General features: G+C 39.5%; 1 protein-coding gene across 1 annotated transcript in view; it reads left to right on the top strand.

The window, feature by feature from the left end:
• LOC655743 (uncharacterized protein) overlaps positions 1 to 13,619 on the top strand; it is a 72,597-nt gene extending 58,978 nt beyond the window's left edge. Inside the window, exons 4-7 of the mRNA XM_008200675.3 lie at positions 5,646 to 9,375; positions 11,843 to 12,009; positions 12,060 to 12,274; positions 12,323 to 13,619. Of these exons, the coding sequence (XP_008198897.3) occupies positions 5,677 to 9,375; positions 11,843 to 12,009; positions 12,060 to 12,274; positions 12,323 to 12,750 (4,509 nt within the window). The 5' untranslated portion in view covers positions 5,646 to 5,676 and the 3' untranslated portion in view covers positions 12,751 to 13,619. The remainder of the gene's footprint in view (positions 1 to 5,645; positions 9,376 to 11,842; positions 12,010 to 12,059; positions 12,275 to 12,322) is intronic.
• The last annotated feature ends 238 nt before the right edge of the window (positions 13,620 to 13,857 follow it).

The following is a 13,857-nucleotide window of genomic DNA, read 5'->3' as shown; positions in this document are numbered from 1 at the left end:
AAAAAAATTTTCAATTTTCAAACGCTGATTACGGCCAAACTAAAAGAGTTAGGAGAAAACGCTTTTTTAGATCGGAAAGAGCACCTCAAAATCTATAAGATAGAATCGGTTTTATTTGATTTTGAGACACTTTAAAAATTGACCGATTTCTAAGGGGGGGTGTTAACTTTTTTTATTTTTTTTATTTTCTCATTTCTGGCTAAACTATTCGAAAAAGTGGAACTATTTTGATTCATACCTATGCAAAATGATCCGAGGAATCGATTGGAATCAAGAAAAACGCCAAATTCCCAATAGTTTTTTAGTTATGAATTTTTTAAAATTTTACCAATTTTTGCATTTGTTTCCAATTTGCTCGAAAACTATTAGTCGGAGAACAATAATTTTTTTTGAAAAAAATAGATAATTTAAAGAGCTTTCCAACGATAATACACTTCATGGGGTTATCTCTGATAGTTCCGGAGCTATTGCTTGACAAAAGTTCCGGGTACCCAAAATCGACAAAAATTGCGATGAAAATTGAAAAATCAAACTTCTAAAAATCGAACATATGGACTTTTTGTGGACTAAAAACAACTTTTGTGGGTTGTTAACACATGTAGAAGTCCATATAAATTTACTGGAGTGAGTTAAAAAAAATTTTTTTCACCTCTTTGAAGTTGAGTGTATTTTATATACTCAGGAAATTTTAGCAAAAAAATTGAAAATTTTAAATCTCGTGAAAAGTTGGTGTAATACAGAAAATGAGCTGCTGAATTCAATGGAACAAACCGCATTGCTCTACGACTTTTAGTTTTCGAGTTATGAATTTTTTTAATGAATAAAATTTTTCACTATGACAAATGGGTACCCTAAATTTAGGCAAAAATTTTTAAATTTCTAATTTTTGTGAAAAATTGATATATTATGTAAAATGAGACGTAGAATTCAATCGAACAAACCGCATTGCTCTATGACTTTTAATTTTTTTTTATGAATTTTTTTAGTGAAAAACTTTGATCGTCTCTGTAGCCGGAACCGTTGCCCGGAGCGGCTCCGGGGTTAGACGAAAAAATAGCTAAAATTAAGCGCTATCAGATGGTTTTTTGTTCGTTGCTCTAAGTCTTACAGTTTCCGAGAAAAACGCAAAAAAAGTTTCCATTTTCACTTTTTTTCAATTTTCAACCGCCAATTACGGCGAAACTGTTAGAGTTATCGAGAAACGGAAAAATGGAGGATAACCGGAATAAAAAACTCTACAAAATGGCATAGGACTGAAGGCGATATCTCGCAAAAAAATTTTCAATTTTCAAACGCTGATTACGGCCAAACTAAAAGAGTTAGGAGAAAACGCTTTTTTAGATCGGAAAGAGCACCTCAAAATCTATAAGATAGAATCGGTTTTATTTGATTTTGAGACACTTTAAAAATTGACCGATTTTTAACGGGGGGGTGTTAACTTTTTTATTTTTTTTTATTTTCTCATTTCTGGCTAAACTATTCGAAAAAGTGGAACTATTTTGATTCATACCTATGCAAAATGATCCGAGGAATCGATTGGAATCAAGAAAAACGCCAAATTTCCAATAGTTTTTTAGTTATGAATTTTTTAAAATTTTACCAATTTTTGCATTTGTTTCCAATTTGCTCGAAAACTATTAGTCGGAGAACAATAATTTTTTTTGAAAAAAATAGATAATTTAAAGAGCTTTCCAACAATAGTAAACTTTATGTGGTTATCTCTAATAGTTCCGGAGCTATTGCTCGAGAAATATTCCGGGTACCCGAAAACGACCAAAATCGCGACAAAAATTGAAAAAATCAAACATGAAAAAATCGAACAAATGGACTTTTTTGGACTTTTAACAACTCTAGTGGGTTGTTAAGACATAAAGAAATTTACTGGAGTAAGTTTAACAAAAAAAAAAAATTCACTTTTTTTGTAGCAAAAAAATTCAAAATTTTTGCAACAAAAGAGGCCATAAGAGATTTATCTTGAGTTTATGGGAGTTTTGCGACAAACTGTGGAGAGAAAATTGACAAAATTGCATAAAATTATCATAACAATGTTTTGATATTTTTGGGAATCTTTAAAAACTTGGCTTTTGTACGATAAAACAGAGGGCAGCGGCTTCGTGTAGTAGAGTTAAGAGCGGTCAAATGCCAAGATCAAAGCTCGTTCCCAATTAGAGAATGAATTCGGTGTTAGCGCTGGGTGCAGTCATCCAGGAAAACATATTTGTCGAAACGTTTCCATCGACGGCACTCTTGGATATTTATGTTTCGCGTCTAGACTCGGGACAAAGGCAATAAAGAAACTGGAATGGTCATTGTGCAAGGAAGCAACTGTCAGATCTCGAAAGAAACTAATATGTCGCCGAATTGTGAAAAGTCTCGAGTCGTTTTCTTTCTCTTCCAACTGTTGTCTGTTTAAAGGGAAATTATTGCGTGAGGTGAAAATCGATGGCCTGCATTCGGCAGCGGTTGGTTGACCTTTCAACCATCCTTTGATAAAGTGCATTTAATGGGCTTCTTGCCGATCTAATACCCTCTGTGCTCGATAAAATGAGAATTTATTACGGCCGGAGTCGGATCCATGTCAAGGCGAGTTACCACAGAAAATAACTTGTTTGTGTTGCGATCTCGCGATTTTTTCCCGATAAAAAACCGAATAAACGTTTCATTGAACTCTGGCTAAATTTGCGTTTGTTTTGATAACGACGATCCACATATAAATATACATAACTGAACTTCATGCATATGCATGTTGGCGGCGATTAACTTGAAATGCTAAACGTTTCGTTCAAGTCAAGGATCTTGTTTTCGACTAAAAGCTCACAAGTTGAAATTCAGATTCCGAAAAATCTTGACCTCGTTTTTATCGAGCTGTCAAGTCACCCACCCACCACACATGCGTTGCTACATTTTAATGTCTAATAATCCAGACTTTGGTGAAATTATTCCGTTATGTAAATTCAACGTTGCCGTAATATCGGGTTACATTGAGCGTGTGAGCATCGGAGCTTCTCCAAGGTTGAAAAATATCTCGGGGTAATTTAGCGAAATCCTGGAAGCAACAAATGGGGATCAAGGAGGATGCTTGTTGAGTTAGTAACTTTGCTGATATGATTACGGATTTTTTTTTAATAAAGAAATGGAAATAAATGCTTCGTGTACAAATTCAGCGAGCTTTTGTGCACGAAACTATAAATTTCACGACAAAGGAGGCAGATAGATAGATTTCTAACGAAGAAGACCACAAAACGTACGAAATCTCGGAGCGTTAGTAAAAAATGATTTTAGCTATTTGGTATTTATAGAAGTTTGTCAAATGACTGCTTTCAACATTTGCGCGAGTAAGTGATAAGTTTATTTTTGTTTTAATTAGCCGGAAAATGTGTAGGTAGTTAACGGTTTAATTATTTCTATGTCAAGAGCAGAAAGTGAAGGTTTTCACAATTTGCCAACTTTACCTTCAACGTAAAAGTTTTGTTCTCGTTATTGTTTTTAATAACGTTATTAATTAATTTGCTATGAAATTTAAATTAAAACACTTGTCTGTTTTTTTTTACTCGTGGACCAGCCTGTATAATTATTTTCTTATTTCTGTCAGTTTTATGGTCCGCTTTATCTTTATGTGTTCTCTCAATCTTTTATTTTTGCTTACGTGTTGTTTCCTTACCTTTTCTACACTTTTTTTCATAGAAAAATTGTTGCCGTGATCCGGGTTCGAACCCCGACCTCCCCCGTCCTAAGTGGCGCTTATACCACTAGGCCACTAAGGCCCCAAACACTGACCGTGTTTTGCAGATATTTTAACACAAACTTTTTAAATAAAATCAACATTACAAACTATATAATTGCAATAATTCGCCTAAAACGCAAATACTTTCAGTTCAAAAGTCAGCGAATTAGCTCGAGAAAACATTTTCTTCTACTTTTTTTCAATTTAATTCTCTAATTTTTCACCAGATTTCATCAAAAGATACCGGGCGTATAATTTGATTCTACGATTTTAAAATTGTTTTTATCTTTTTTGTGGCTTTCAGCACGTTTTTGACCAAAAATGGACATAATTTCTCCAAAAATCACCAAATTTGTATATTTTCTAGTCAAAAATAGTGGACGTGCGCAAAGCCTACTGGATTCGCAGTGGTGATTTTTATTAACAATATTTTTCGGGACTTCAGTAAACAAACTCAGTTAACTAAAAATTTTTTGAGATAAATTTAATATTTTCGTTTAATTTTTTTATAATTTAAGAAAAAAGTCATCTAAGGATTCAACGCTAAAGTTTGAAGTTATGTTTCACCTTTACATTCATCTATTTTTCTCTCAAAACAAAAGGTACTTTCTCTTTATTATAATGCTCTTACGTTTACAATTTGGCGCCTTTACGTACTTTTACCTTTTGCCGCATTATTTTCTTATTTTTGACAGTTTTCTCTGCTTTACGTTTATACGTCTATGTGTTCTCTCATTCTCTTATTTTTGCTCACGTTTTGTTTCCTTACCTATTCTACACTTTTTTTCATAGAAAAATTGTTGCCCTGATCCGGGTTCGAACCCCGACCTCCCCCGTCGTAAGTGGCGCTTATACCACTGGGCCACCAGGGCCCCAGGTACTGGCCGTCTTTCGCAAATATTTTAACACAAACTTTTTGAATAAAGGATGATCCACGAGTAAAAACAATCGAATTATGTGGTGAAATAACAGATTGTGTTGAGTAAAAAATATCGCAAAATACCAAATATGCTAAATAACACTGCTAATCGATTTATGCAGGAATTCTTCGGCAAGCGATCAAAGATTTTCTTAATGGATATTAGAGCCGCTCTAATATCTGTTAAATGAACCTCAAAATATACAGTAATTATTTCTGCAATCAGTTGGAAATTCCAAATTTTAGTTAAACTGTTTTCTCTTCTTTTTCTTTTCTCTTCTCTTAAATCACTGATCAAAGCGGCTATGGGTACGCTGAATTTAAGTTATCAGTATTATTGAATCAAGTAGTTGGGGACAAAATCATGGTCATATGACTTGACTTAACAGCTTGGCTTTGATTAGATTTCTCAATGTGAACATGTGACTGACGTGATGCATTTTCTGGGCACAATTACCAAATTATCTTTGTTGACTGGAGTGACATTTGCGTGCTTTTTCTTCTTCCTGAAACCGATCAAATTATTGTCAAACATTTTACAGCGCCATATTTCAGCAATCGATGCTTTGATGCACCGCCAGCGTGCAAATACCGCCTGAATATTTATTATCAGTGTGTTTGCAAATGGAATATCAGAAAATGAACGAAGCGGAACCGAATCGCTGATATTTTTTTAACGTTTCAAATTATTAATTTCATTAAAAACTGGTGGAATTCTTTCATCGTGACCTCCATAAGTCGGAATAAAAAGTTAATTAAGTGTTACGTCTCCGTAGGAGGCGTCGATATCGATCAGGCCGTGGCGAATTTAATAGATGTTTAGTATTCCGTAAGATCTCCTCTTTTATCAAATAATTTTACGAGCGGTTCGTAATCGATTCACTTTTTCGGGCAATGTGAAAAAATCTTGTCTCAAGAAGCGGGAACAAAGACGTACAATTTCCAAGTTTCAAGGGGAGACGCGTATGAGTCACATATCTGATGATTGTTTTTCTCTTGCAGTTGGAATCGCAGCAGGTGCAACCTGCAGGTCATGGATGTTACCTTCACAAACGTGTTGGAGGGGGCGCGTCAATATTTCCAGGGCCTGCCAACGGCCACGAGCTCCACGGCGGGCCCCACGTATCCGAACCAGTCCGACAACCTCATGCGTAATGACACCGAACAGCAGCAGAACGAGATGCCCCCATCGACGGCGGCCTACTGGCCCCAGGAGCCCACTCGGGACCGGCCCCCTTCCAGGCCCTCCTACCACCAGGGGTCCTACCAGGAACAGCAGTACCACCAGTTCAACCGGCCGCAGTCGCGCGAAGCTCCATCCAACCAGTACCACCAGTACCAGCGAACACCGGTGGTGACCACGCAAAACTACCACCAGTTGCAGAATGTTGGGCAAGGGTACTACCAGCAACAGCCGCAACAACAAAGGACGTACTACCAAATGCAAGCAAAGAGTCAGCAAAGTACGCAGCAAAACCCCTATTATAAGCACTTGTACGCGCAAAGTACCAATCAGATGCAGTATGGTGGCGCTAAAGTCGAGAACAAGCAAGAACAAGTGGCCAATCAGACGACGTCACAAGCGTACAGGACAACGCATAACCTTCCACCAATCGCGTCTTTATCTTTGATAAGTTACCATTCCAGTAGGAGTAACAGAGATGTGATAAGAACGTCCAGTACCAAAACACGTACCTTGCCGACGAATTCAATGAATCAAATGCCCAAAAGTAGTACTTCCAACGTTCAGAGGTACCCGGAGGAGTACCGAACTCAATACTCTAATAATCAAAACAGACTTCCCCAAAACTATCAGTACGGTACCACCACCACCACCACCACCCAAAACTACACACAAGTGATCATGACAACTTCCAATTACACGGCCCCGGTACCACCGACCCAGTCTTCCCAACAGTACTACCAACAACAAACTAACAAAATTCCCAATCAAAACATCAACGGACGAGTGGTACCAGTCATCAAACAAAAACGCGAATCTCCACTTGACTTGTCCGTGAAAACGGTCCGAACCCCAGCCGACTCCACCCTTGACGATGCCGACCAAGACCGAAAATACTACAACCGGACAACCAGCCACAGTTACCCAACTTACGACGTTTACGCCAACTCATTCCAAAGAAATATGACTTCACGAGCGCCCCAAATGCCTGCCAGCGCCCCCAAAGTCGAATTCCATCCCAACTTTAACACCCAAATGAACAACTATCGACGAACTCCAACTACTAGTGCTAGTACTAACCGGTACCCCGTCGTGAACAACCCATACGTCCAGGCCAAACTACCACGGGTTGACTTCCCACCGGCTGGGCATGGCCACAAAACCGCAGCCCTGTACCCAGTAGCCACCCATGACACCCAGAAGAAACGACCAGCGGACACAGCACCGTCCATCATACCCAACAAAATGTCAAAATTGGACACCTGGCGGCAAAGTATCGACCAACAAATCGAGCAAAGACTATCGTCCTATAAACAACAACAACAAGCCAAGAAGATGGTCAATGGGCAGGAACGGCCCAAGGAAGTGTACGGGTACCAGAACCAAAACCGGCAGTACCAGTACCCGAACCAGTACCATAACCAGACTTACGTACCATCGGCAAGCGCCCATCAGTACCCGGGGTACCAGTACCCCACCCAACAACAAGTCTATAACTTACCACAAAACAACCCATCGGTGTCACAAGTTGTTAACAAAAATCCTAATCTAGGAGGCGCCGATAAAAGGGTGCTGTCGCTACTCCGTAACAGTCTCGAGATCAAAGGTGCCAAGAAACTCGAACAGGAACAAATGAACCGGTCATATGACCAACTCCACAAGTCCCGATTGGACGTCCAGCACCCCTCCACTGACGTCACGGCCCCCCTCCAACCCAAGCCCGGCTTCATCAACCGCCACAACGTCTCCCCCTTCACCCCCACCAACCTCCCCGACAACAACAACACCATGTACAAACTCCACATCCCCAAAGCCATCGACTCGGTGAATTTCGAGCCGGAAACAGACAGTCAAGTCCTCATCACCAACCATGTCAACCCCAACGGTGACCTTGACGGCCTTGCAGCGCTCGTAGCGGCCCGCATACGCACCAAAGCCGAACTCAAACAAGTCTCCAACAACCACCACCAACGCGACACAACCGGGACTCCCCCCAAACTCAACAAGGAGAAACAAGCAATGGCGCCACGCCGCCGCCTATTCAGTCGCAACGAGGACGATGGCGGAACCAACGTCCCCCCGAGAGACAAGACTGGGCTGAGAAGTTCATCGGAAACTTCAGTTTTTGATTTCCCCGACACCGACTCCGAGGGGGAAATGCCGGTGTTAGAACGCCAAACACTGGAGGACATGAGACGCGACCGCCGATCCTCAACGAAAACAACCGAACAGCCACGCCCTCTAACCCCCGACGATGTTTTCACACAAGCTTGTGACAGCTTTCTCCAACAATTGAAAAACGGAAGTGGGAAAAAACGTGGCCGGAGGAAAAAAATCGAAGCTGATGTTTTGGCTAAACTCGAGACTGTCGTCACGAAACCGACCATCAAAAAAGAGGACGACGACGATTCAGACGCACCTTTGATCAATTGCAAAAAACCCGACAAACAATTGAGCGTGTCCTTGAACGACTTGACCCAGCTGAAAGCCAAGAAGGACGTCCCGATTGTCCCACGACCGGCCAAGAAGCCACCCTTTGGGGACGGCTCCCACTTTTACCCCGGCTGGGAGGAGGAGGTCTACCGCTACAAGAAGTCGCTCCGGATGCCCCCCAGTTTAATCCACGTGACACGCCCCCCACAATACCACCGCTTGTCCACCTCCCTGCCCGACTTGGACCCCAACTCCCCAATCACCAAAATCAAGAGCGAGAATCTGGACAGCGACACGGAATCCAACCACAGTTTCAATCTCTTCAGCAGACACAACTACGACTCTGAAGGCAGTTCGTCCATTAAGAGTTGTCCAAACACGGCCAAAGAAAGCAGCTCGATTTTGGACAAGTTGTTGGAGCGTTGCGGCGGTCGCAAGAAGCGCAAACACAAACTGAAAGTTGCGCCAAAGGTGGAGCTTTTGGCGACGCCGGCTCGTGACCGCAAAACCACGCTTGAGAATTTCAAAAACGTGTTTTTGGCGAGTTGCAAGAAGAGGATCAAGCAGCGAGTGACGATTAAGGAGGTGTTCGGGGAGGATCGGCCGGCGTCGGCGCCGCCTGTCACCTGTGTTGACAATATTAAGATCAAGGAGGAGCCCGATGACAAGAAGGAGGATTGCGAGTTTGGGGATACGAGGCAAGTGCTCAAGAACAAGTTGCTGAGTCGGGGCCGCAAGGAGAGTCTGTTGAAGAGTCTGGTGGATAAGAAGATCAAGTCGGAGTTGTTGGATGAGGAGGAGGAAGAGGAGGAGCTGGATAGCAAGTCGGAGACGCCGTCGATTGATGGGGATGAAGGGGGTTTGGGGGGGAAGAAACGTAACAAGTTTAGGAACATTAGACGTAAATTTAGTTCAGGGTTTGATTATATACGTAAGAAGAAGAAGAGTGTGAAGAGGGATCAGGAGAATGAGATTAAGCCCAAACGAAGAGGACAGTTTGCGGCGAAGGGGAGTCCAGGGTCGGTGCAAGATATACAGAAGGAGATTAAGGGATGGGTTTTGAACAAGGGGATTGGGGAGACGATACTGCACAGGGCGGCACGGCTGGGATACACGGTAGGTGGATTTTTCAAATTTTGTTTAATTTTTTTGGTCGAGAATTTTTTTTCTCCTCCCTTTTTCTATTTTTGTTTTGTTTTAATATTAAGGACAAACGATTTTTTTTAATATACACAGTACAGAATAAGGTGGCGATCAAAAAAACTGAAATGTTAAACTTGAATTCTTGTAAGATGTTGTGATATAAAAGAGCAAAATAAGTGAAGAACTAAAAAATATAAAACACTGAAAAATACATAAATAAAAAAAATTAGATTATTTTTTTACGAGAAATTCAGTGACAGTAACTCGACCTTGAACGGTTCTGGCTCTAAAAGACGATTAAGAATTTTCGAAAAACATTTATACTGTTTGAGTGACTTAACAGAATGGAGGAAATAAAATTTGTTTTTTTTTTCAAACATGTTTCGGCTAATAATAATGTGACCATCCTCAGGCTTAAGTTAAAAGTTAAATGACCAAATTGTAACTATTATCTTTTACAAGAACGGATCAAGGTAAAATAAAAGATAACAGTCAAGTGTGGAAATTGTTATTTTTATAATGTTTTTATGAAATTGTTTTGTGTTCGTTCAAAAAATACATTTAATTAAAAGAAACAAAAAAAGTGCTTTTTTGGCCTTTCTTATCCTTTCTCTCTACATTTGTTTATTGTTCCAAAGTTCCAGATCGTCGCTGCTGCCAGTTTTTATTTTTATTGTATTATTTTTGTTACTTTCTGTATTTTTGAGGCGTTTGTGGACTTGGAAATTTTAGTTAAAAAAAACACCCTCTAGGCGAAATGACAAATGTCTAAACTGTGTAAATAAAGAAAATAATAAAAAAAAATTGCTTAAGGTCTTTGTCTTTGAATTTAGTAATCTAGAAGCATATGTTTTGATTTTTTTTATGATTATTTTACCTGTGTTTCATTTAATAACTTGCAACTCTTGTTAAGTCCCAACAAGTTTTAAACAGATTATATAATAAAGAAGTCAGATTTAAATTAAATAACGCTGATTTTTTATGTGTACATAAATTTTACTTTATGTTACCTTTCACTAAAATTTAAATTTGGTGTTATCTCTTCATTTTTTTATGACCAAGGGTAAAAAGAGTTGAATGAACTGAAATGCTGATTTTTATAACGAGTTTGATTTAAGAGTTCTGTTGAGTCAATATACGAATGGGTTATACGAAGGACTATAAGTTAGGAGACGAAACGAGATACGATATTCTGTACCCAAAAAAAATAGTACGGCAGAGTAAAATGAGGGCGCTTCAAGCGTTATACCGCCTCGGTGTCAAATCGTTTTAAATTAATTTAAATTCAAGCAATTTACGAATAACTTGGAAAAAAATGCAGAAATGTTGGGCTTTGCATTCTCAACAGACTGAGAAAAACTGAGGACTAAAATTTTCATGAGAAACATGAGAAAAAAATTATTTAAGATTTAAAATTTGCGCTTCGACTCGTATTTTTCAAAACGCTGCGAATACGGTTAAAGATACAAGAAAAATGTTCAGAAGAAAGTTGTAGAGAATTAAATTTGCTTCAAAAAAGTCAGCGAGACTGTATCTTTATCTTCAACGGTTTAGGCTTTGGAGACGTTCAAAGATGCTCAAGCGACGAATTTCCGCCATTTTGTCGGTGGTCAAGTATGGGAAAGTGAATTTATACCCAAACCGTTGAAGATAGAAATATGGTGTCGCGGACTTTTTTGTAGCAAATTTAATTCTCTACAACGTCGTACCTTTCACTTTTTTGTATCTTCAACCGTATTCGCAGCGTTTTGATAAATAGGCGACGGTGCCCAAAAATTATCGCTTAGAATTATTGCGTTTTTTTGCAAACGCAGCGAATACAGTTGGAGATACAAAAAAATGAAAGAGACGATGTTGTAGAGAATTAAATTTTCTACAAAAAAGTCCGCGACACGATATGTCTATCTCCAACGGTTTAGGAATAAATAAATTTTCCAATACTTGACCACCGGCAAAATGAAGGAAATCCGTCACTTGAGCGTCTTTGAATGACTTTGGGGCCTAAATGGTTGAAGATAGAGATATGGTCTCGTGAACTTTTTTAAAGGAAATTTAATTCTCTACAACTTTCCTCTGAACATTTTTCTTGTATCTGTAACCGTATTCGCAGCGTTTTGAAAAATATGGGGCAGAGTGCAAATTGGTAAAATTTTGAAATTTTTTTAAATATAGTTCAAGATATAATTTTTGCACTATTTTTATCTCCGATTATTGAGAATTTGATGCTCTATCTGCCTGTATTTTTTGTGCTAACCGTTATTTAATTACAACAATTTTTATAAATTTATTGCTCTGAAAACTTAGTAAGTTAAAAAAAAAATATTTCAAGCTTACATAGTTCTGGGTAGTGTCAAGCTTTTCTTGACCGATATTTTTTAATCATTAAAAAACGTACCAAATAGTAGAAAAAACAATGTATTCATTTTTTTGATCATCGTAGGACATTACCGCCTATTGTCTCGAAAAAATGGAATATTCGCCGTCGCCGAAAGACAACGCTGGCTACACGCCCTTGCACGAAGCGAGCACAAAGGGCCACTTGGACATCGCCAAAATGTTGCTTCTCTACGGCGCGAACGTGAGCGAATCGGCCCGAGGTGGCATCAGGTGCGCAATCTTATTTTTCCAACCACATCGTGACTAAAAATTGTTCACAGACCTTTGCACGAAGCCGTCGAAAACGGATACGTGGAAATCGTGCGCTTATTACTATCCTACGGAGCCGACCCCAAACTGGCCACTTACTCCGGCATGACCCCCTTGGCCCTCGCCTCCGACGACACGACCACCAAACTCCTCCAAAGCCACATCAACGACGTGGAGGGGGAGCCGGGCGCCCCTTGGGACTTTGCAGGACCGGCTTCTTGTTTCGGTAATTGCAAAAAATTGATTTAAAGAAGCTGATTTTTTCCACTTCTAGACCCGAAAGAGAGCGGTTTCGACGTGCTGGAGGACGTGCCCGCCCCGGACATCGTCTCCGAGGAGGATGACCTGGAGTTCGAGGTTTCGGACGGGGTTTTGCCCAACTTGTACACGCTTCGGGGCGAGTCGGCCACCGACCGGTGGATCCTCCTCCAGGACTTGTCCAGCTTATTGAAGATCAAATCGCGGGACGCGTTGTTGAGACAGATTTGTCCGTCGGGTTCGAGTGCCACGACGCACGTGAATTACAAGAGTGTTTTGCGGGAACTGAAAATGTCGGACTTTCTGGAGCAGGCCCACTGCTGCCAGTTCCTCAATATCGGGGAAAAGATAAACACGCGCGCTTCGAAGATCGCCTTGGTCAAGTATACGGACAAAGTGAGGGAACTGTTGAACGTCGAAAGGGTTATGATTTCGGTCAGGTGACCTACGAAGCGGGACACCTAGACGTCTTTTCCGTGATATATTCGATTGTTTGTGATTGAAATTACCTGTTTGATTTTTTTCGGTGTAATATTTTGGTGCTTTCTAGCCACTAAACGGTTTTTTATTTGACCATGTTTCATGTTTTTAGTTTAGATATTTATTATAGAGAATTTTAAATAAAGGTTAGGTTACCAATGCTTTTTTAGATCATTTTACAACTTAGGCTTATTCGGTTTTCAATAAACTAATTGTAATGAGAGTGTGCAATTCTTTTGTATCGTCGAGTAACTAGCTTTGAATGTGTGATCCTGTTGAAGAAATAAATTTGTATACTAGAAATTATTTTATACAGAAATGATACTCACAGTGAATAGTATTGTAAGATAATCGTTATCGTTGAGCTCAGGGAGATGTACTCTCTTTCAGAGTACCATAAACAAATCTACTGTCTAACTATAAATATTTGTATAAATGTATACTCAGCTAGGATACAGCGTGTACATATTTTCTTGGACATCTTTATGTATTTTTGTTATATAAGGTGATAGCTTTTCATTTTCTATGTAATAGACGATGTTATGTCATGTGACTTATATGTGTGCTTGCTTACCTAAAGCAACTCCACTCGTTTTTTTTTCGGCTTTTAATAGTTGGGTAGTTGTACTGTACAGTAAAGAGTTATCTGTGATGCGCATCGGTGGCAAAGTGCAATGCTTTTTTTGCATATGTATTAAAAACATATTGTGATTTTGCCAATTTGTCCTATCCGTGTGAGTTAGAAAAGTATTTTTAATTTATAAATCTTTTTTCACATTTTTTATGTTTTCTGTTCGAAAAACATGTGAAATATTAATAAACCATATATCGAACACCTTATTTACTCAAACCCTCAAATCATCCGTTAGGTGCGGATAAGCAAGGTTCAACAAAAGTAACAAATTTTCGTAAGATAGACAACCAACAATTTACTCAAGTAGTCGGTGTTGCAGCCACCACTCCCAAAATCGCCCCCAATCAATTAAATGCGCCTCCAGTTTTACAAAAACTGTTCATTTTGGGCCTCGAATTAAATTAGTGCTAGTGCCGCGTTTTTTTTTTAATCGGTTT

This window comes from Tribolium castaneum, chromosome 7 (genome assembly GCF_031307605.1).
Source record: "Tribolium castaneum strain GA2 chromosome 7, icTriCast1.1, whole genome shotgun sequence".
Classification (NCBI taxonomy): domain Eukaryota; kingdom Metazoa; phylum Arthropoda; class Insecta; order Coleoptera; family Tenebrionidae; genus Tribolium; species Tribolium castaneum.
The sequence above is the reverse complement of the archived record's forward strand: the minus strand, read 5'-3'. Positions and strand labels throughout refer to the sequence as shown.